Source organism: Hippopotamus amphibius, chromosome 16 (assembly GCF_030028045.1).
Source record: "Hippopotamus amphibius kiboko isolate mHipAmp2 chromosome 16, mHipAmp2.hap2, whole genome shotgun sequence".
In the NCBI taxonomy this organism is placed as follows: Eukaryota; Metazoa; Chordata; class Mammalia; order Artiodactyla; family Hippopotamidae; genus Hippopotamus; species Hippopotamus amphibius.
This window is the reverse complement of record NC_080201.1, coordinates 19,609,428-19,630,038: the sequence shown is the minus strand read 5'-3', so window position 1 is coordinate 19,630,038 and position 20,611 is coordinate 19,609,428. Positions and strand designations below refer to the sequence as shown.

The window sequence follows — 20,611 nt, the reverse complement described above, 5'->3', positions numbered from 1 at the left end:
CGGGGGGCGGGGCTAGGCACGCGCGGACTGGGCGTCAGGCGTTAGCCTTCGCTGGTCCCTCCTGGCCGTTGCTTCAGCGCGGCCTCTAAGCAGGTCGGTGGGCATCCGGCTCGCTCAAAGGCCAGGGCTGGCCGGGGACACCCAGCAGGGGAAATTGGGCAGGCCGTGAGAAGCTAAGACCTCCCCGGCAAGATGGCTGACAAAGGCAAAAAGGGCAAAGCCGGGGCCGCACCTGCACCAGCGACACCAGCACCGGCAGCCGCAGGAGAGCCTGAGGCGGCCCCTCCTCCAGGCGACAGCGACAAGCCTGCGGAGAAGAAAGAGAAGAAAAAGTCGGAGCAGCCCAAGGATGAAGTGGGAACGAGGAAGGGGTGTCGCCGTTACAAGTGGGAATTCAAGGACAGCAATAGAGAGTTCTGGGTTATGGGGCACGCTGAGGTCAAGCTCATTAGCTTGGTAAGTGGGCTTGTATCCCTGAGGGGATGGGGGCGCGGGATGTGCAAACGTGGGAAGAGGGAGAAGGAGTGGGATTCCGGGGCCTCTTCTGGCCTGAGTCCTTTGCCGTGGCTCAAAGGGCATGTCTCCCCACAGGGCTGCCTAATAGGTTCTCTGATAATGTTCACGGGGACCACTGTGCATCCCCTCCTGACACTCATCATCACCATGGAGTTGTCCATCTTCATCTTCTTCATCATTATCTACACCTTCGCCATCAACAGATACATGCCCTTCATCCTGTGGCCCATTTCTGTAAGTGAGGGGCGGTGGGGAGTGCCTGAGCCTGTTGTACATTCACGCGTGTATCTTGGCATCTGGAAAGTGACTGAGCAGAGAGATACACCTCACCTCCCTTATCTGTGCTTCTGGCATGGGCTCAGCACCTTCCCTTGGAGCCAGAGCAAGGGCAGCTGAAGTTAGGTAGAAAGGGCTTCCAAAAAGCCTAGTTTGGGGGTGGAGGGCCTCTTTCCTACCTGGTGGTCAAAGAAAGAAATCGTTGCTTTCCTGAGGCTTTGCTCTGCTTGGGAGCAGGGGAGGTGTAGCAACTAGTGGTTCCTTCTAACCCCTGTGCCAGCTCACACCTGACTGGAAAGATCACTCTAAAGGTACCCCACCCCCAGAATTCAAAGAAAAAAAGCCATATAAATTGAGAATTAAAAAAAAAAAGACTTATAAAGCAGCCTCAGATCTCTAGTGACTATCCCTGTAAGGAATGTTAAGCCCGGAATTGTTAAGCAGTCATGCATTGGAATGGGACTGAGCTGGGCAAGTTATTAACCACTCCCAGACTCTGTTTCCTTACCTGTAACATGAAGACAGTAATAATCTTGTGTGAAATTGTTCCTAACGAGTAAAAGTAAAGTACTTGATGCTGTGCCTAAAGACTCATGGACTTGGATCCCTATCCATTACCCATGTAATCACAAAGCATACCTACCTAACTCCCAACTAACCCAAGGTCCCTTGTTCATTGCACAGTCACAGCATGTCTCCAGAGCCCTATGCTCACTGTTTCACTCATTTTATACAAGAAATGGGTTCAGAATGGCCAAGTAACTTGCTCTTAGGTAACTCAGGTAGTAAGTGGCAGAAAAAGGATTCAAACCCAGCTTTATCAGTAGAGTTGAGTCTGAGTCCCTAACTACACTCTGTCCTGCCTGCTTATTAAAAGTTATCAGGGTCCAGGGATCCATAGGTCTCAGTGGGGTAAATGAGGACTCTCAGTATCAGGAGAAAGGAGAAGAAGGCCATATAAGACTCTTGGGAGTTGGGGGGAGATGAAGTGGGAGATTAGGATTGCCATATATACGTTACTAATAAGAAAAAATATCAAGTTGTACACTTTACATATATGCAGTTTATTTTATGTCAAAAAAATATAAAGATTTACAAAAAAAAAAAAAAGACTCTTGGAAAGGGATAAGCAGAGGACAAAGTAAAGGGACAGGCAGAGGACACATTCCCAGCCAAGGTGCTTAAGAAGATACTTTTAGTTCCAGCAAGATGAAAAATCAGTGAACCCTGAAAATCCTCCTGCTGTACTTACCTAAACCTACTAAGGGAAATGTAAACACTATTGCTTTAGCTGAATGGATGAGCTGGCAAAAAAAAGAAAGGGAGGGGCTTCCCTGGTAGCACAGTGGTTAAGAATCTGCCTGCCAATTCAGGGGACATGGGTTCAATCCCTAGTCCGGGAAGATCCCACATGCCATGGAGCAACTAAGCCCATGTGCCACAACTACTGAGCCTGCACTCTAGAGCCTGCGAGCCACAACTACTGAGCCCTCGTGCCACAGCTACTGAAGCCACATGCCTAGAGCCCATGCTCGACAGCAAGAGAAGCCACTGCAATGAGAAGCCCATGCACCACAACCAAGAGTAGCCCCCACTCACTGCAACTAGAGAAAGCCCACGTGCAGCAATGAAGACCCAATGCAGCCAATAAAAATAAATAAATAAATAAATAAATAAATAGCATATACACTAATCATAGCCACCTGGGGCAAGTTTTCCCAAGCAGTAGACAAACTAGAAGTTTGGGAAGGAGATGCATGGGGGAATAAGAGCTTTGAAAAGCTCTGACCTATACCAGGGAATCTAGAAGGACTGTACATGCCCAGAAAAAAAAAAAAACCTAAGCTTTCACTTTGGGCTGAGCTTTAGGCTCTGCACAAGCAGCAAGTAAAAACTGAGAGCTCTAAACAGCTTGGAGAAGCGTTGAAGGAGTGCCCCAGTACAAAGCCAGTCTGCAAAGCCTTGTTTGTTTCCAGATATTTAAGGACGTTTCCATCAAATCACTACCTGACCATTAAGCTAATGAAAAACAAAGACTTCAGTGGCCACACAAGAGAAAGAATACAGTCTTTCAAAACATAGCCTAGGAAAAATCATTAAACATACAAATGACTTCAACTCACAACAAGCAGCAACAAACTTTGGGGAAGAGAGGCAATAAGGTTTCCAGAGTAAATATAATATTCAAAATGCACAGTTTTCAAAGAATTATGAGGCACACAAAGAAGGAAGTATGGCCCATTCACAGGAAAAAATATTATTAGGGACTGTCCTTGAGGAAGCCCAGATATTAGACTTACTAGACAAAGATGTTAAATCAACTGTCTTTAAAATGCTCAAAGAACTAAAGGAAACCAGGAGAACAATTCACGAATGAATATCGAATGGCGGTAAACAGAAGTTTAAAAAGAAACCAGATAGAAATTCTGGAGCTGAAAAGTAATATAACTGAAGTGAAAAATTCACTAGAGTTGGGAGAAAAAGATGGCGGCGAAGTAGAGGGATGTGGAATGCATCCCTCTCCACAGATGCATTGGGAATGCACCGAAGGACACAATACTTCCCACAGAGAACCAGCTGAACACCAGCAGATGACCTCGGACACCAGAAAGGACCACAAGGATCCCGACATAACTGGTAGGGAGGCATCTATGGCTCAGAGAGGGTGAAGCGGTGGAGCCGTGGCAGAAGGGAGGGAGTGAGAAACATACGGAGGGTCTGCACCGCAGCTCAGCGTTCCCAGACCGAGATGTCGATTCACAGCTGAACAGAGGGTCCGAGAGTGGGAGCGTGGGAACCAGAGAGCTGGTTCAGGGTGAGAAAAATTGTTGCCAGTAAGGTGACAGACCGAGAGGACAGGAGGGAAGAGGTCCGCAGCGAGGAGTGCCCACCCCTGAGAGCTGCCCGGCTATGATGGCAGCTGGATGCTGCAGGCTCACAGGTGGGGGGGAGGAGCCGTGGGCATAGCCTCTCTCTCTCTTTCAGCACCTCTGCAACAGGCAGTGGAGAGACGCCCTGTGGGCCACCTAAGGTGATCAGGGATAACAAGTACCCTAAGGCACTCGGGCGGGGCTAGATTAAAACCCCTTGGAACACTGGCAGCAGGGAGGCTGCCGAGAAAAAAAAAAAAAACCCCAAGAGAGGCCCAACTCTGAGACTTTCTATTTACACCTGAGCCACCAGCGTCCCTCTGCAACAGGCACCTCCAAGCCCAACTGAAACAACAGTGCACCACTGCTCACTCACTCCCAGGGAAAGCAGCCACTATTGTACCCTCTCCCTCCCCACACATCGATGCTTACAGACGAACAATAATGGAAGCTCTGCTGGTCACAGAATAATGCAAAAAAACCCAAGGTGAGTAGAAGGACACTTACAGCTGAGACTCTAAGGAAACAGAAATATTAGTATCAATCCTATTGAAAGGGTCCATTCAGGGATCATTTCTGGATTTTCTTTTTCCTTTAATAACTACAATCTTAGTCCTAAGGGATCTACAAGTTTTATAACATAATTTTTAATGCTATTTTTTATTCTATTTTTATTTTTTTTGCCTTTTTATATACTTCTATTTCTAGCTAAGTTTTTGGTAGAATGGACAATATATCTCTCATACTTTCCTTTCATCCCTATCTTTTATACATTTCTGTTCCTTTCTTTTTATTTGCATATCTCCAATCACACTATGCTCTTCTGTTCCCCTGTCTTCCATCCATTTTTAGTTTATTTTATCTTAACATAAGCAACACTATCGATCTGCTCAGACTCCTTGCTCTATTCTACAGATGACGCACCACCTTGGTATTTAATATTAGGTTTTTGTCTTATCTTAGTTCTTAATACAATTGTCTAATTTTATTCTGAGAATCTCCATTCTGTCTGGTGGTATTCTAGCTCTTTTCTATATTTGATTCTAGCTTACAAAATCTCCCTGGATTAGTGTTTGTATGTGTAAGGTGTTATTTGTTTGTTTGCTTTTGCTTTTGTCTCTGATTTGTTCTGTTTCAGTTGTCAATTTCTGTTGGGTTTCCCTTTGAATATCTGATAGCACACTGGGGTTCTGTCAGTCTTTCCAGAGCCTTATGTCCTAATGGATTCAGTAATTGTGTGTCTTATACATCTATATGTTTCCTAGACTTAGTATTTGTTTAACCCAACACTTGGACATTAGTCTGAGGCTTGGACAGTCCTTCTATAAACATCTCTATCACCAGGACAAGCAACCCCAGAAGTTTGGACTACCAGGAGGAAACAAAGACACACCATGCAGGCAAAGGAACAGGAAAAAAACCCATAAGACCAAATAAATGAGGAGGAAATAGGAAAAATGCCTGAAAAAGAATTCAGAGTAATGATAGTAAAAATGATACAAAATCTCAATAACAAAATAGAGAAAGTACAAGAAACAGTTCATAAGAACTCAGAAAAACAAACGGCAATGGATAACAAAATAACTGAAATTAAAAATACTCTAGATGCTATAACCAGCAGAATGACTGAGGCAGAAGAATGAATAAGTGAGTTGGAACATAGAATGGGGGAAATAACTGCCACAGAGCAGGAAAAAGAAAAAAGAATAAAAAGAATAGAAGACAGTCTCAGAGACCTCAGTGATAACATTAAGCGTACCAACATTCGAATTATAGGCATCCCAGAAGAAGAAGAAAAAAAGAAAGCGTCTGAGAAAATATTTGAAGAGGTTATAGTGGAAAACTTCCCCAACATGGGAAAGGAAATAATTCACCAAGTCCAAGAAGCACAGAGAGTCCCATACAGAATAAACCCAAGGAGAAATACACCAAGGCACACATTAATCAAACTAATGATAAACACAAAGAAAAAATATTAAAAGCAGCAAGAGAAAAGCAACAAATAATATATAAGGGAAAACCCATAAGGATAACAAGTGACCTTTCTACAGAAACTCTGCAAGCCAGAAGGGAATGGCAGGATATACTGAAAGTCCTGAAAGAGAGAAACCTACAGCCAAGAATACTCCACCCAGCAGGAATCTCATTCAGATTTGATGGAGAAATCGAAAGCTTTCCCGACAAGCAAAAGTTAAGAGAATTCAGCACCACCAAACCAGCCTTACAACAAGTGCTAAAGGAACTTCTCTAAGTAGAAAACACAAGAAAAGGAAAACACCTACAAATACAAACCCAAAACAATTAACAAAATGGTAATAGAAACACACATGTCAATAATCACTTTAAATGTAAATGATTAAATGCTCCAACCAAAAGACATAGACTGGCTGAATGGATACAAAAACAAGACCCTTCTATATGCTGCCTACAAGAAACCCACTTCAGACTAAGGGATACATATAGACTGAAAGTAAAGGGATGGAAAAAGATATTCCATGCAAATGGAAGTCAAAAGAAAGCTGGAGTAGCAATACTCATATCAGACAAATTAGACATGAAAGTAAAGACTATTACAAGAGACAAGGAAGGACACTACATAATGATCAAGGGATCCATTCAAGAAGAACATATCACAATGGTAAACATCTATGCCCCCAACATAGGAGCACCTCAATACATAAGGCAAATGCTAACAGCCATAAAGGGGGACATCGACAGTAACACAATTATAGTGGGAGACTTGAACACCCCACTTACATCAATGGACTGATCATCCAAACAGAAAATAAATAAAGACACACAAGCTTTAAATGACACATTAGACCATCTCGACTTAATTGACATTTATAGGACATTCCATCCAAAAATGACAGAATACACTTTCTTCTCAAGTGCACACGGAACATTTTCCAGGATAGATTACATCTTGGGTCACAAATCAAACCTCAGCAAATACAAGAAAATTGAAATCATATCAAGCATCTTCTCAGACCACAACGCCATAAGACTAGATATCAATTACAGGAAAAACACTGCAAAAAATACAAACACATGGAGGCTAAACAATTCACTATTAAACAACCAAGAAATCACTAAAGAAATCAAAGAGGAAATCAAAAAATATCTAGAAACAAACGACAATGAAAACACAACAACCCAAAACCTATGGGACGCAGCAAAAGCACTTTTAAGAGGGAATTTTATAGCAATACAGTCCTACCTTAAGAAACAAGAAAATTATCGAATAAACAACCTAACCTTACACCTCAAACAATTAGAAAAAGAAGAACAAAGAAACCCCAAAGGGAGCAGAAGGAAAGAAATCATAAAGATCAGAGCAGAAATAAATGAAAAAGAAAGGAAGGAAGCAATAGCAAAAATTAATAAAACTAAAAGCTGGTTCTTTGAGAAGATTAACAAAATTGATAAACCATTAGCCAGACTCATCAAGAAAAAAAGGGAGAAGATGCAAATCAACAGAATGAGAAATGAAAAAGGAGAAGTCACAACGGACACCTCAGAAATACAAAACATCATGAGAGACTACTACAAGCAACTATATGCCAACAAATTGGATAACCTGGAAGAAATGGATAAAGTCTTAGAAAAATACAATCTTCCAAGACTGAACCAGGAAGAAATAGAAACTATGAACAGACCAATCACAAGTACGGAAATTGAGGCAGTGATTAAAAATCTCCCAACACACAAAAGCCCAGGACCAGATGGATTCACAGGCAAATTCTATCAAACATTTAGAGAAGAGCTAACACCTATCCTTCTCAAACTCTTCCAAAATATTGCAGAAGGAGGAACACTCCCAAACTCATTCTACGAGGCCACCATCACCCTGATATCAAAACCAGGCAAAGATGGCACAAAAAAAGAAAACTACAGACCAATATCACTGATGAATATAGATGCAAAAATCCTTAACAAAATACTAGCTAACAGAATCCAACAGCACATTAAAAAAACCATACACCATGATCAAGTGGGGTTTATCCCTGGGATGCAAGGATTCTTCAATATATGCAAATTAATCAATGTGATACATCATATCAACAAATTGAAGGATAAAAACCATATGATCATCTCAATAGATGCAGAAAAAGCTTTTGACAAAGTTCAACATCCATTTATGATAAAAGCTCTTCAGAAAATGGGCATAGAAGGAAATTACCTCAACATAATAAAAGCCATATATGAAAAACCAAAAGCCAACATTGTTCTAAATGGGGAAAAACTGAAAGAATTCCCTCTAAGAACAGGAACAAGACAAGGGTGTCCACTCTCACCATTATTATTCAACATAGTTTTGGAAGTTTTAGCCACAGCAATCAGAGAAGAAAAAGAAATAAAGGGAATCCAAATTGGAAAAGAAGAAGTAAAATTGTCACTCTTTGCAGATGACATGATATTATATATAGAAAACCCGAAAGACTCTACCAGAAAACTGCTAGCACTAATTGATGAGTTTAGTAAAGTAGCAGGATACAAAATTAATGCACAGAAATCTCTTGCATTCCTATACACTAACAACAGAAGAGCAGAAAGAGAAATTAAGGAAACTCTCCCATTCACCATTGCAACAAAAAGAATAAAATACCTAGGAATAAACCTGCCTAAGGAGGCAAAAGATCTGTATGCAGAAAACTTTAAGACACTGATGAAAGAAATCAAAGACGACACAAACAGATGGAGGGACATACCATGTTCCTGGATTGGAAGAATCAACATAGTGAAAATGACTGTACTACCCAAAGCAATTTACACATTCAATGCAATCCCTATCAAATTACCAATGGCATTTTTCACAGAACTAGAGCAAGAAATCTTACGATTTGTATGGAAATGCAAAAAACCCCAAATAGCCAAAACAATCTTGAGAAGGAAAAATGGAGTTGGTGGAATCAGGCTTCCTGACTTCAAACTATACTACAAGGCCACAGTGATCAAGACAGTATGGTACTGGCACAAAAATAGAAAGGAAGATCAATGGACTAGAATAGAGAACTCAGAAGTAAGCCCAAACACATATGGGCACCTTATCTTTGACAAAGGAGGCACGACTACACAATGGAAAAAAGACAGCCTCTTCAATAAGTGGTGCTGGGAAAATTGGACAGCAACATGTAAAAGAATGAAATTAGAACACTTCCTAACACCATACACAAACATAAACTCCAAATGGATTAAAGACCTAAGTGTAAGGCCAGACACTATAAAACTCCTGGAAGAAAACATAGGCAGAACACTCTATGATATACATCAAAGCAAGATCCTTTTTGACCCACCTCCTAGAATCATGGAAATAAAATCAAGAATAAACAAATGGGACCTCATGAAACTTAAAAGCTTTTGCATAGTGAAAGAAACCATAAACAAGACTAAAAGGCAACCCTCAGAATGGGAAAAAATAGTTGCCAACGAAACAATGGACAAAGGATTAACCTCCAAAATATACAAGCAGCTCATGCAGCTTAATACCAAAAAAGCAAACAACCCAATCCACAAATGGGCGGAAGACCTAAATAGACATTTCTCCAAAGAAGACATACAGATGGCCAACAAACACATGAAAAGATGCTCAACATCACTAATTATCAGAGAAATGCAAGTCAAAGCCACAATGAGGTATCACCTCACACCCATCAGAATGGCCATCATCACAAAATCTGGAAACAACAAATGTTGGAGAGGGTGTGGAGAAAAGGGAACTCTCCTGCACTGTTGGTGGGAATGTAAGTTGGTACAGCCACTATGGAAAACAGTTTGGAGGGTCCTTAAAAAACTAAAAATAGAACTACCATATGATCCAGTAATCCCACTCCTGGGCATATACCCAAAGAAAACCATAATCCCGAAAGTAACATGAACCATAATGTTTATTGCAGCACTATTTGCAATAGCCAGGACATGGAAGCAACCTAAATGCCCATCAACAAATGAATGGATAAAGAAGATGTGGCATATATATACCATGGAATATTACTCAGCTATAAAAAGGGATGAGATGGAGCTGTATGTAATGAGGTGGATAGACCTAGAGTCTGTCATACAGAGTGAAGTAAGTCAGAAAGAGAAAGACAAATATTGTATGCTAACACATATACGGAATCTAAAAATGGTACTGATGAACTCAGTGACAAGAACAAGGACGCAGATGCAGAGAATGGACAGGAGAACTCGAGGTTTGGGAGGGGGTGGGGGGTGAATGGGAAGCTGAGACGAAGCGAGAGAGTAGCACAGACATATATATACTACCAACTGTAAAATAGCCAGTGGGAAGTTGTTGTGTAACAAAGGGAGTTCAACTCGAGGATGGATGATGCCTTAGAGGACTGGGACGGGGAGGGTCGGGGGGACTCAAGGGAGGGTGGGAGGGGAGTCAAGGGAGGGAGGGAATACGGGGATATGTGTATAAAAACAGATGATTGAACTTGGTGTACCCCCAAAAAAATAATAAATAAATAAAATTTTTAAAAAATTCACTAGAGTTATTTAACATCAGATTTGATCATGCAGAAGAATGAATCAGTGAACCTGAAGGCAGATCAATTGAGATTATTCAGTCTGAGGAACAGAAAGAAAAAAGAATGAAGAAAAAATGAACAGAGCTTAAGAGACCCATGGGACACCATCAAGTATATTAACATAGGCAGAGTCCCAGAAGGAGAAGAGAGAGAAAAGGGACAGAAAGAATATTCAAAGAAATAATGGCCCCAAACTTTCCAAATTTGGTAAAAGATAGGAATCCACACATCCAAAAAGCACCAAGTAGGATAAACTCAAAGTGATCCATGCTGAGACACATTATCATCAAACTGTCCAAAGACAAGGAGAAAATCTTGAAAGTTGTAAGAGAGAAGCAACTCATCTTATACAAGGGACCCTTAATACGATTAACAGCCAGTTTCTCATCAGACACCATGGAGGCCTGATAGAGTGCAATGATGTACTTAAAATCCTTAAAGGAAACAAAAGAAAATTGTCCACCAAGAATTCTGTCTGTTAAATTTGCTATCTGTTATGAGTTGAATTATGTCCTAACTCCCAGTACCTGTGAATATGACCTTATTTGAAAATAAGCTCTTTGCAGATGGTCAAGTAAAGATGAGGTTATCAGAGTGGACCCTAATCCAATATGACTAGTGTCTTTATAAAAAGGAGGAATTTGGACACAGAGACAGACAACATGAAGAGACACAGGAAGAAGACATGAAGAAAAGAGAAGTCAAGGAATGCCTCAAGCTACAAGAAGCTAGAAGAGAAGCCCAAAACAGATTATCACCTAACACCTTTAGAGGAAGCAGGGCTCTGCCAACATCTTGGTTTCAGACTTCTGGCCTCCATAACTGAGAGACAATAAATTTATTTTGTTCTAAGCTACCCACGTGGTGGTACTCTGTCATGGCACCCCCAAGAAATGAATACAATATTCTTCAAATTTGAAATTATCCTTCCAAAGTTATCATTCAAAGATGGAGAAATTAAGATGTTTCCATGTAGACAAAAGTTGGTGGAATTTGTTGCTAGCACACCTGCCCTACAAGAAATGTTTCAGGCTAAAATGAGAGGACACTAGACAATAACTTGAAGCCATAAAAGAAATAAAGAACACCAGTAAAGGAAACTACATAGGTAAATATAAAAGCCAGTATTGTTGTATTTTTGATTTGTAACTCTTCTTTCTTTTCTGATATAATTTGAGAGACAAATGCTTAAAACAAACATTTAAATCTGTGTTAATGGCCACAATGTATAAAGATATTATTTGTGACAATAATGAGTTTTTGTGTGCTACTAAAGCTCTGATATCAACACAAACGAGATTGTTACAGACTTAAGATACCAACTAGAACCCTAAGGTAACCACTAAGAAATGAACAAAATATGTAGAGAGAAAGGAAATAAGGGAATAAAATTGGTATATTACAAAAATTAAACACAAAAGAAGGCAGTAATGGAGACACTGAGGAACAAAGAGATATGACATATAGAGAGTAAACAGCAAAATGACAGAAATCAGTCCTTACCAGTAACTAGTTTAAATGTATATGGACTAAACTCTCCAATTAAAAGGTAAAGATTATCAGAATGGATTAAACAGAAATCCTACTGTATGAGGATCACAAGAGAGTTACTTTAGATCCAAAGATATGAATAGGTTGAAAGTGAAAAAGTAAAAAGATACTCCATGCAAATAGTAACTAAAAAAGAACCGAGGTGGCCATATCAACATTAGATTTAATGAAAGACATGAATTCTCAAAGAGGGACCAAGAAGAATAAATAAAAATAAATTCATACCTAGACAGGCCATAGAGGCATAGCTGATCATCAGAGACAAAGGAAAACAAAATCAAACCAACAGAAAAGACAGTTTACCTTAAAAAAGAAAGCTCAAACTATTAGACTAACTTCATACTTTTCGACAGCAATGAAAGTGGCTGGAAAACAATGGAATAATTTCTTGAAAGGACTGAGGTGGAAAGAGTGAAAGACACAATTAGACAAAGAAAAAAAAATTTCCTTTCACTAACCCTCACTGAAGGAACTACTAAAAGACTTCAGAAAGAAGGAAATTAAACCCCAAAGAAACGTTTGCAATGTAAAAAAGGAACAGTAAGCAAAGAACCTAGTAAGCTTGTGAATTGACTTAAATAAACATTAAGACAGAGGTTGCTTGGTTTTTAAAAATATATTAATAGCTTAATTGGGGGAGAGAACACTAGGAACTAAAGCAGTAGCAACACAATAACATGTAAGACCACAGTGGTGGTACATGATAAGAAGTGAAAGTTCTTTATTGGGGGCAGGAGAGGATTTGGTAACAATATTAACATTAATATATTAAAACATAATAGTATTTTGCTAAAGAATAGAATTCCAGGATATATATAACATCAAACCTGTTGGGGGGAAAGTGTGAAAAGAGAATAAAGAGAAATAACAATAGAAGGTAAAAAGGAAAAAATAAAAAAGAATGTGTGTTATATGTTTAAATAGAAAAAGTAAAATGGTAGACATAAACCCAAATATAAATGATGGCAAATATAAATGGACTATATCCTTCATTTAAAAGACAAAGAACTCTAAGAATAGATTCTTTAAATCCAGCAATGTACTAAATTACAAGGCATGTGGAAAAAGGTTATAAGAGATGGAAAAAATAAGAGGAAAATACTAACTAAAAGAAAGCCAGCATATTTTTACCACCAGATTAAACAAATTTTATGTTTTAAAATATAAGTATATAAAGAAGATCACTGCGTATAGCAATTCTGAACTTGTATGTACCTAACAATATAGCCCCCAAATATAAAAGACAAAAATGGACTTAATTATAAAGAAGAATTGACAAATAAGAACCACAATGGTAGATTTTCTTTTTAAGTGTACTTTATTGTTTTTTTTAAATTTTATATTATTTTCATTTTCTTGGCTGCATTGGGTCTTCATTGCTACACACAGGCTTTCTCTAGTTGTGGAGAGTGGGGGCTAGTCTTTATTGTGGTGCATGAGCTTCTCACTGAGGTGGCTTCTCTAGAGCACAGGCTCAGTTGTTGTGGCATACAGGCTTAGTTGCTCTGCAGCATGTGGGATCTTCCCAGACTGGGGATTGAACCCATGTCCCATGCATTGGCAGGCGAATTCTTAACTGTTGCACCACCAGGGAAGTCCCAGAACCACAATGGGAGATTTTAACATGTAATTGATAGCTTGATCCACTGACTATATAGAACATATAGAACCCTACAACCCAGAGTAACAGGCTATGTATTCTTTTCAAGCACACTTGGAATAATCATAAAAATTATCCTCAATGAGACCATGAAGCAAAAATAAACAACAAGGAATTGATATAATACAGATCACATTCTCTAAGTTCAGTGCAATATAATTAGAAATTAATCAGTAAAATTTAAATCTTTATGTATTTGGGAGGAAATCTAATGTTTTCCCCCAAACATATGGGGATTTAGTTATATGTAGTATTAGCAAACACCATCTGTAGAATGCAGCTAAACAATTCAAATTCAAATCCATATACTGAGAAAAGAAGAATGAAAATTAACAATTCATATGTCTATCTCATGAAGGTATCAAAACAAAACAAAAAGAGGAGTTAAGAAGGCAATGTCAAAGAACTAAAATTAATGAAACAGGAAACAAAGATCCATAGTGAGGACTAATAAAACCAAAATCTAATTCTTTGAAAAAACTAATAAAGTAGATAAACCTCAAGAAAAAAAGGGAACAAAGAAAAATATTAGTATTGGATTTCCGTGGTGGTGCAGTGGTTAAGAATCCACCTGCTGATGCAGGGGACATGGGTTCAAGCTTTTGTCTGGGAAGATTCCACATGCCATGGAACAAGTAAGCCCTGAGCACCACAACTACTGAGCCTACACTGTAGAACCCATGAGCCACACCTACTGAGTCCATGTGCCGCAACTACTGAAGCCCATGTGCCTAGAGCCCATGCTCCACAACAAGAGAAGCCACCTCATTAAGAAGCCTGCGCACCAGAAGGAAGAGTAGCCCCCGCTGGCCAGAACTAGAGAAAGCCCACACACAACAACAAAGACCCAACACCACCATAAATAAATAAATAAATAATTTTTTAAAAAGGAAGAGGGACTTCCCTGGTGGTGCAGTGGTGAAGAATCCACCTGCCAATGCAGGGGACATGGGTTCAAACCCTGGTCCGGGAAGATCCCACATGCTGCGGAGCAACCAAGCCCGTGTACCACAACTACTGAGCCTGCACTCTAGAGCCTGCAAGCCACAACTACTGAGCCCATGTATCACAACTACTGAAGCCCACACACCTAGAGCCCATGCTCTGCAACAAAAGAAGCCACCACACTGAGAAGCCCATGCACCACAAGGAAGAGTAGCCTCCACTCTCCACAACTAGAGAAAACCTGCATGCAGCAAAAAAGACCCAACACAGCCAAAAAGATAAATAAATAAAAAATAAAAAATAAAAAAAATAATTAAAAAAAGGAAGAAAAATACAAATTGTTTAAAAAGTAAGAAAAAAGAAAAATATTACCATAAAGAAGAGGTTTTAAAGATCACAGGGAAAATGTGAACTTTAATGCCAATAAATTGAGTATAATAATTTCCCAGGAAAACATATGATGCACAAAAATTGACTCAAAAATAGAAAAACAGGGTATAAAATAATTCATCCATGTTTTCATCTGGCACTTGGCTCATATTTTTACATTTAAATCTTTTGATTTATTTGGAGTCATTTTGGTATATGGTGTGAACCATGGCTCCAGCTTTGTATCCTGATGGCTCTCCAGCTGTTCCATCCTATCACTCAGTTTATTCATTTATTGAATAGTACAACTTTCCCCCACTGATTTGAAATGGCGTTTTTGTTAAATGCTAAAATCATATTTGTGGGACTTCCCTGGTGGTCCAGTGGTTAAGAATCCACACTTCCACTGCAGGAGGCACTGGTTCGATCCCTGTCAGAGAACCCACGTGCCGCATGGTGTGGCCAAAAAAAATAAAATAAAATAAAAAAATGAAATCCCATATGCACTTCATTTCTGGACCTCATATTCAGTTCCACTGGTCTGTCCCTTTTTTCTCTTTAAAAAAAAGGGGGTGGTTATAATGTGTTGTACCACCTGGTAAAGCTTTGGTCTTAGAACCAGACGTGATAAAGAAAGTAAACTATAGGCCTATATTATTTGAATATAGACATAAAAATTCTCAATAAAGTATTAGGAAACTAAATCAGGCAATATATAATCAAGCAATGCATCATGATCAAACAGGCCATCTGCCAGGAATATAAAGGTGGTTTCGTCTCAAAATTCCGTTAACAAAATTACCATCTTTTATTTAAAGCAGAAAACCACTTAATCATCTCATAAGAGGCAGGAAAACTATTTAGTAATATTCATTACTAAGTTTTGGAAGACTCTTAGCAAACTAGGAAAAAAAGGGAACCTCCTTAACTTAATAATAGATAACTACCCAAACCTAAAATGAACATTGCATTTCATGATAAAATGTTAGAAGCATTTTCTTAGAAATGCCTACTATCCACTTCTATTTGACATTGTGCTAAGGATCTTAGTACAATGTGACAAGTGACAAGAAAAACAAAGGGTATGTGGATTGGGAAGGAGAGAAAAACTGTAGCATTACTCACTGATAACATGATTCTCTACACAGAAAACCCAAGATAATCTGTAGTTAAATTCCTAGAAATTATCAAGTTCCACAAGGTTATGAGAAACAAAAACAAGTGTTCCTGAAAACAAGCAACAAATAATGAGAAAATATGGCTTTTCAAAGAAACCATTTAAAACAGCAACAGAAACTGCAGGTGTCTGAGAATAAATCTGTCCAAATATTGTAAAACTTTATATAGACATTATGACATTTTGTTAACGGACATAAAAGAAAAATCTAAGAGAAGAAATACACCACATTCACAGATGTGAAGAGTTACTATCATAAAGATGTCAATTTCATTCCAAAGCAATCTCCACACTAAATGAAATTTCAGTCTAACAGAGGTTGTTTGTAGAACTTTGCAAGGTGATTCTAAAATTCTTATGGGAGAATAAAAAGAATTACAAGGATGGACTCACCCAACAGAGATACTGGAATTACTATAAAGCTTTGGTACTAACTCAGGGGTTGACAAAGACTAAAGGAATTGTAACAGACTGAATGTTTGTGTATCCCCAAAATTCATAGGCTGAAATCCCAATCCCCAGTGTGGCTGTACTGGCAGATGGGGCCTCCAGAGTGGTAATTAAGATTAAATGAGATCCGAAGGGTAGGGTCCTGATCTGATAGGATTAGTGTCCCTGTAAGAAAAGACAACAGAGACCTCAGTCTTTCCCCCTTCCTCTCCCCTATCCCTCTCCCCACCTCCTCTCCACCCCCATTTTGCCCACAATGGAAAGGCCATGTAAGGAAATGGTGAGAAGGCAGCCATCTGCAAACCAGGAAGAGTGTCCTCACCAGTCACTGAATTTGCTGGCACCTTGATCAGGGACTTCTGGCCTCCAGAACTGTGAGGAAATAAATTTCTATTGTTTAAGCCACCCAGTCTGTGGCATTTTGTTATGGCAGCCTGAGGAGACTAATACAGGAATGAAAAAGAGAACCCAGAAATAGACCTACATGCATATGGCAACTTGGCATAAGACAGAGGTGGCATAACACAGCTGAATGGAATATTTAAAAATGTTCTTGGGACCATGAGAAAGAGAGAGAAAGAGAAACTATGTATACCATTAAATTAAAACTTTACAATAGAAGATATCATAAACAAAAATTTTAAAGCAAGCCAACAGAAAAATGGGGCAAGGGATGTGAATAGGCAGGAAACCCTACTGCCTAAAACATGTTTTTAAAAATGTTTCATTAGTAACCAGCGACCTGAAAATTAAAACAACAGCGAGATACCATTTCGACTCACCAGATGGGCAAAAATAAATAAGCCTGGTAATCCTGGGCATGGGCAAGGACATGGGAAACAGGAGCCCCTGCACATTTGGGGGCATGCGTGGACACTGGCACAAGCCCTTTAGAGAGAAACTTGGTAATACCTCAACAAGGAGAAGATGTGCATAGGAGGCACAGACAAGTGTTCACTGCAGGCACAGCTGGCAATAATAATTTCCTAAAACACAGAAACACCCTAATGTCTAGTTTGGTTTATTCATACATCAGCTAAAATTAATAAATTCAGTCTCATCAACCTCAATCTCATATATTTCTCAAAATGGGTAAATCTGAAAAACTGTCAAGTTTAAAAAGCACGTTCTATAAGATATATCTTTTATTAAAATTTTTTAATTTTATTTATTTATTTATTTATTGGCTGTGTTGGGTCTTTGCTGCTGCACTTGGGCTTTCTGTAGTTGCAGCGAGCAGAGACTACTCTTCGTTGTGGTGTGCAGGCCTCTCACTGCAGTGGCTTCTCTTATTGCGGAGTACAGGCTCTAGGCACTCGGGCTTCAATAGTTGTGGCACGTAGGCTCAATAGTTGTGGCTCACGGGCTCTAGAGCGCAGGCTCAGTAATTGTGGTACATGGGTTTAGTTGCTCCATGGCATGTGGGATCTTCCCCGACCAGGGATCGAAGCCATGTCCCCCATGTTGGCAGGTGGATTCTTAACCACTGCACCACTAGGGAAGCCCTATTTAAATTTTTGAAACACAAAGTAGTATATATTGTTTATGAATATGTAATAATGGAGGAAAACACTACTGTACACTTGGGAAGACTACCTACAGACTTGGAATGCATGCAGAAGGCAGGGAAAGGGGTGGAATGGTGAGTCTGTAGCTAATTCCATAAAGTTTTTTTTGGTTTATGGTTTGTTTTTTGTTTTTGTTTTGAGAGCCCTGAGGCAAATATTGCAAGACATTAACATCTGTTTAATCTCAGTGGTTCATGGCTTGTGGAGGTGGGAGTGGGGATGGGATATTCTATTATTTTCTGTATGTTTGAAATGTATTAAAATCCAAAACATTGAGGAGGAAAAGAAAAGCCTTGAGACAAAGTGGCCAGGAAAGGACAACCCGCAGAAGATGGCATCAGAGAAATCAAGGGGAAAGATGGGCATCGCCCAGCACTGCATGGTCGGCACTCCCACAGGATTAAGAGGATGCGCAAGCTCTGGGCCAGCATCACCCCAGTAATGATGGGGGAGGAAGTCAGCTTGCTGTGGCCACAGTTTGGCCAACTCTGAGTTAAGTTTGGCTGTGCCAGAGAGTGACAGTGGGTGGTACTTGGGGGTAAGGCAGCATGGGAGGCAGTCCTTTTGCCCAGTCTGGGAACATCTGGACCTTGTCAGTATAGAGTAAGGGAAACAAATAAGAAGCAAGGGCAGGACTGTGGCCACAAGGGATGGGAAGGAGGGTGGATGATGGAAGACGTGATGTGGCCTTACAAAGGTGGGGGGGTGTCTAAGAAGTAAGGTGGGGGAGAAGGGATGGGCAGGGGGTGAAGAGGCAGCTGCCTGGCTCCCAATGAAGGACCATTCTCCAACAGAACCTCCTGCCAGCAACACATCTCACCCTGGATTCAAAAAGAGGAGCTGGTCCTGACAGTAGAAAGATGTTGTGAGGTGGCACCCAAGAGGGACGTCAATTAGTTGGATAGTTGTACATTTATTTAAGTGAGCATTGGAAGGGGGAAAAAATTTCACAGACAGGATGATAGCTGAGGCAGCCCATAAAGGCAGTTAAGCATCCTGGACTTTGTGTCTCAACTCTGAGTCCAGCTGGTGGGCCACAGGTATGTCCACCTAGCCCAGTAAATATTCCTTTCCTATATATACATTTTAAATCAGGCAGAAGTTTGGAAACCATTCCCTTTGGAGGAAGCTAGGCCAGGTCTGGTGTTGACCCATCTCTCCCATGCTTTCAGGACCTTCTTAACGACCTGTTTGCCTGTGGTTTCCTTGCGAGCGCCGCAGCCTTTGCTGTGAGAAGTCGGCAAACCATGCCAATGCACTACATTTATGGTGTGGTGAGTCTCTCACTTGGGGCTGTTTATTTGTTCAGAAATCACCTCTTTTGGAGAATGGTTATTTTCCCCTAAGGAAAGGGGTCTCTTTTCACAAAAGCTTGGGAGCCAAGCAAAGTTTAAAAGTAAAGTTGGTAGATGTTTCCTGCGGAGAAGCCATGTAAAGGAAGACGATGTCCAGGGAGCCCACCCAGCTGATGGCTTCCTCCTCGAAGCTGCCTGCCCCAGAGCAAAGGGCCCCACCCAGGCTGGGTCTAAAGAGAGAAAGAAGATGCGGTGAGGTGACCTGCAGCAGGAATGGGGATCAGGATGAGGACGCTGAGGCCAGGGGAGAGGCAAACCCGAAGTCTGTCTGGGGTCTGGCACTTTGAGGGGTCAAGGGGAGGGGTTAAACAGCACTTACTGACAATCAGAAGCCAGGAAGGAACTGTGACAGCTTTGGAAGGAAAAACACAAGTAATGAAAATTCTTTTGTTTCCCAGGTCCTTATTGGTGTGGCTGCACTTTTTGCTTTAATCGATATTTGTCTTCAAAAGAAACACTTCAAAGGAAAGAGAATCAAAAGGAATGTGCTGATTCCTCCAGGAAAGGATAAAGAGGGTGAAAAGCCAAAGGAAGGTGAAAAGCCAAAGGAAGGTGAAAAGCCAAAGGAAGGTGAAAATCCAAAGGAAGGAGAAAAACCAGGGGAAGCAGACAAGAAGAAGGCAGGGGCAGCACCGCCTGCAAAGGGAGGCAAGAAGTGAGACGACGGCGTCTGTGATCGGAAGTGACAGTGTATCTTACCACAAAACATGTGTCCACTGTCTAACTTGTCTTCTCTCTAGAATGGTCTTCTTTTCCATTTCAACAACCACCTTTGCTTAGAAAAGAAATTTCTCCTTAAATGGATTTTAAAAGCTTAAAGTTGACTTAAACGTTATTTTGTTCAGTAAACAGGAGTAGCCAAAAGTTTTGGTGCAGTGGGGGCCTCTGGAGCTGCTCACAGGGCATGGAGGGTTTGGGGGGACCAGAAGCGTGGGTGACACCAGTTGTCAACACTGACAGCCAAAGGGGCCAAAGGAAAACGAGAGACTGGAAAACAAAAGGCTGCATTTTGTTCACGCTGACATTTTCATGTCACATTTCTATGCATTTCAAGAACAGGGAAAGACAGACATATCACTCTGCAGGGTCTCTGCACAGAGAGGAAACAGAAAGCAAAAGGCTTTGGCACAAAACAGTTAGAAACCTCTAGAGGTGGTTCTTGCTCTCCTGGTGTCAAAATATCAGGAAATCCAGACCAAGTAAAAAATATGATTTTCAAGGTCAATATAAAAAGAACCTGATTTTTTAGTACTTGAAAACATAAGTAAAGAACAAGTGCCTGGAAGGAGATGAAGATGGCAGAGGAGGAGGACACTGAGCTCACCAACCCCAGGAATA

At 40.3% G+C, this 20,611-nt stretch overlaps 1 protein-coding gene across 1 annotated transcript; it reads left to right on the top strand.

Annotated features, from left to right (window-relative positions):
- The first annotated feature begins 192 nt into the window (after positions 1–192).
- Positions 193–20,002, top strand: CMTM2 (CKLF like MARVEL transmembrane domain containing 2). The gene is made up of 4 exons (XM_057710824.1): positions 193–456; positions 592–750; positions 19,091–19,192; positions 19,672–20,002. The coding sequence occupies exons 1-4, from the start codon at positions 193–195 to the stop codon at positions 19,930–19,932; spliced, it is 786 nt and encodes a 261-aa protein (XP_057566807.1). The 3' UTR covers positions 19,933–20,002.
- Positions 20,003–20,611: the final 609 nt, after the last annotated feature.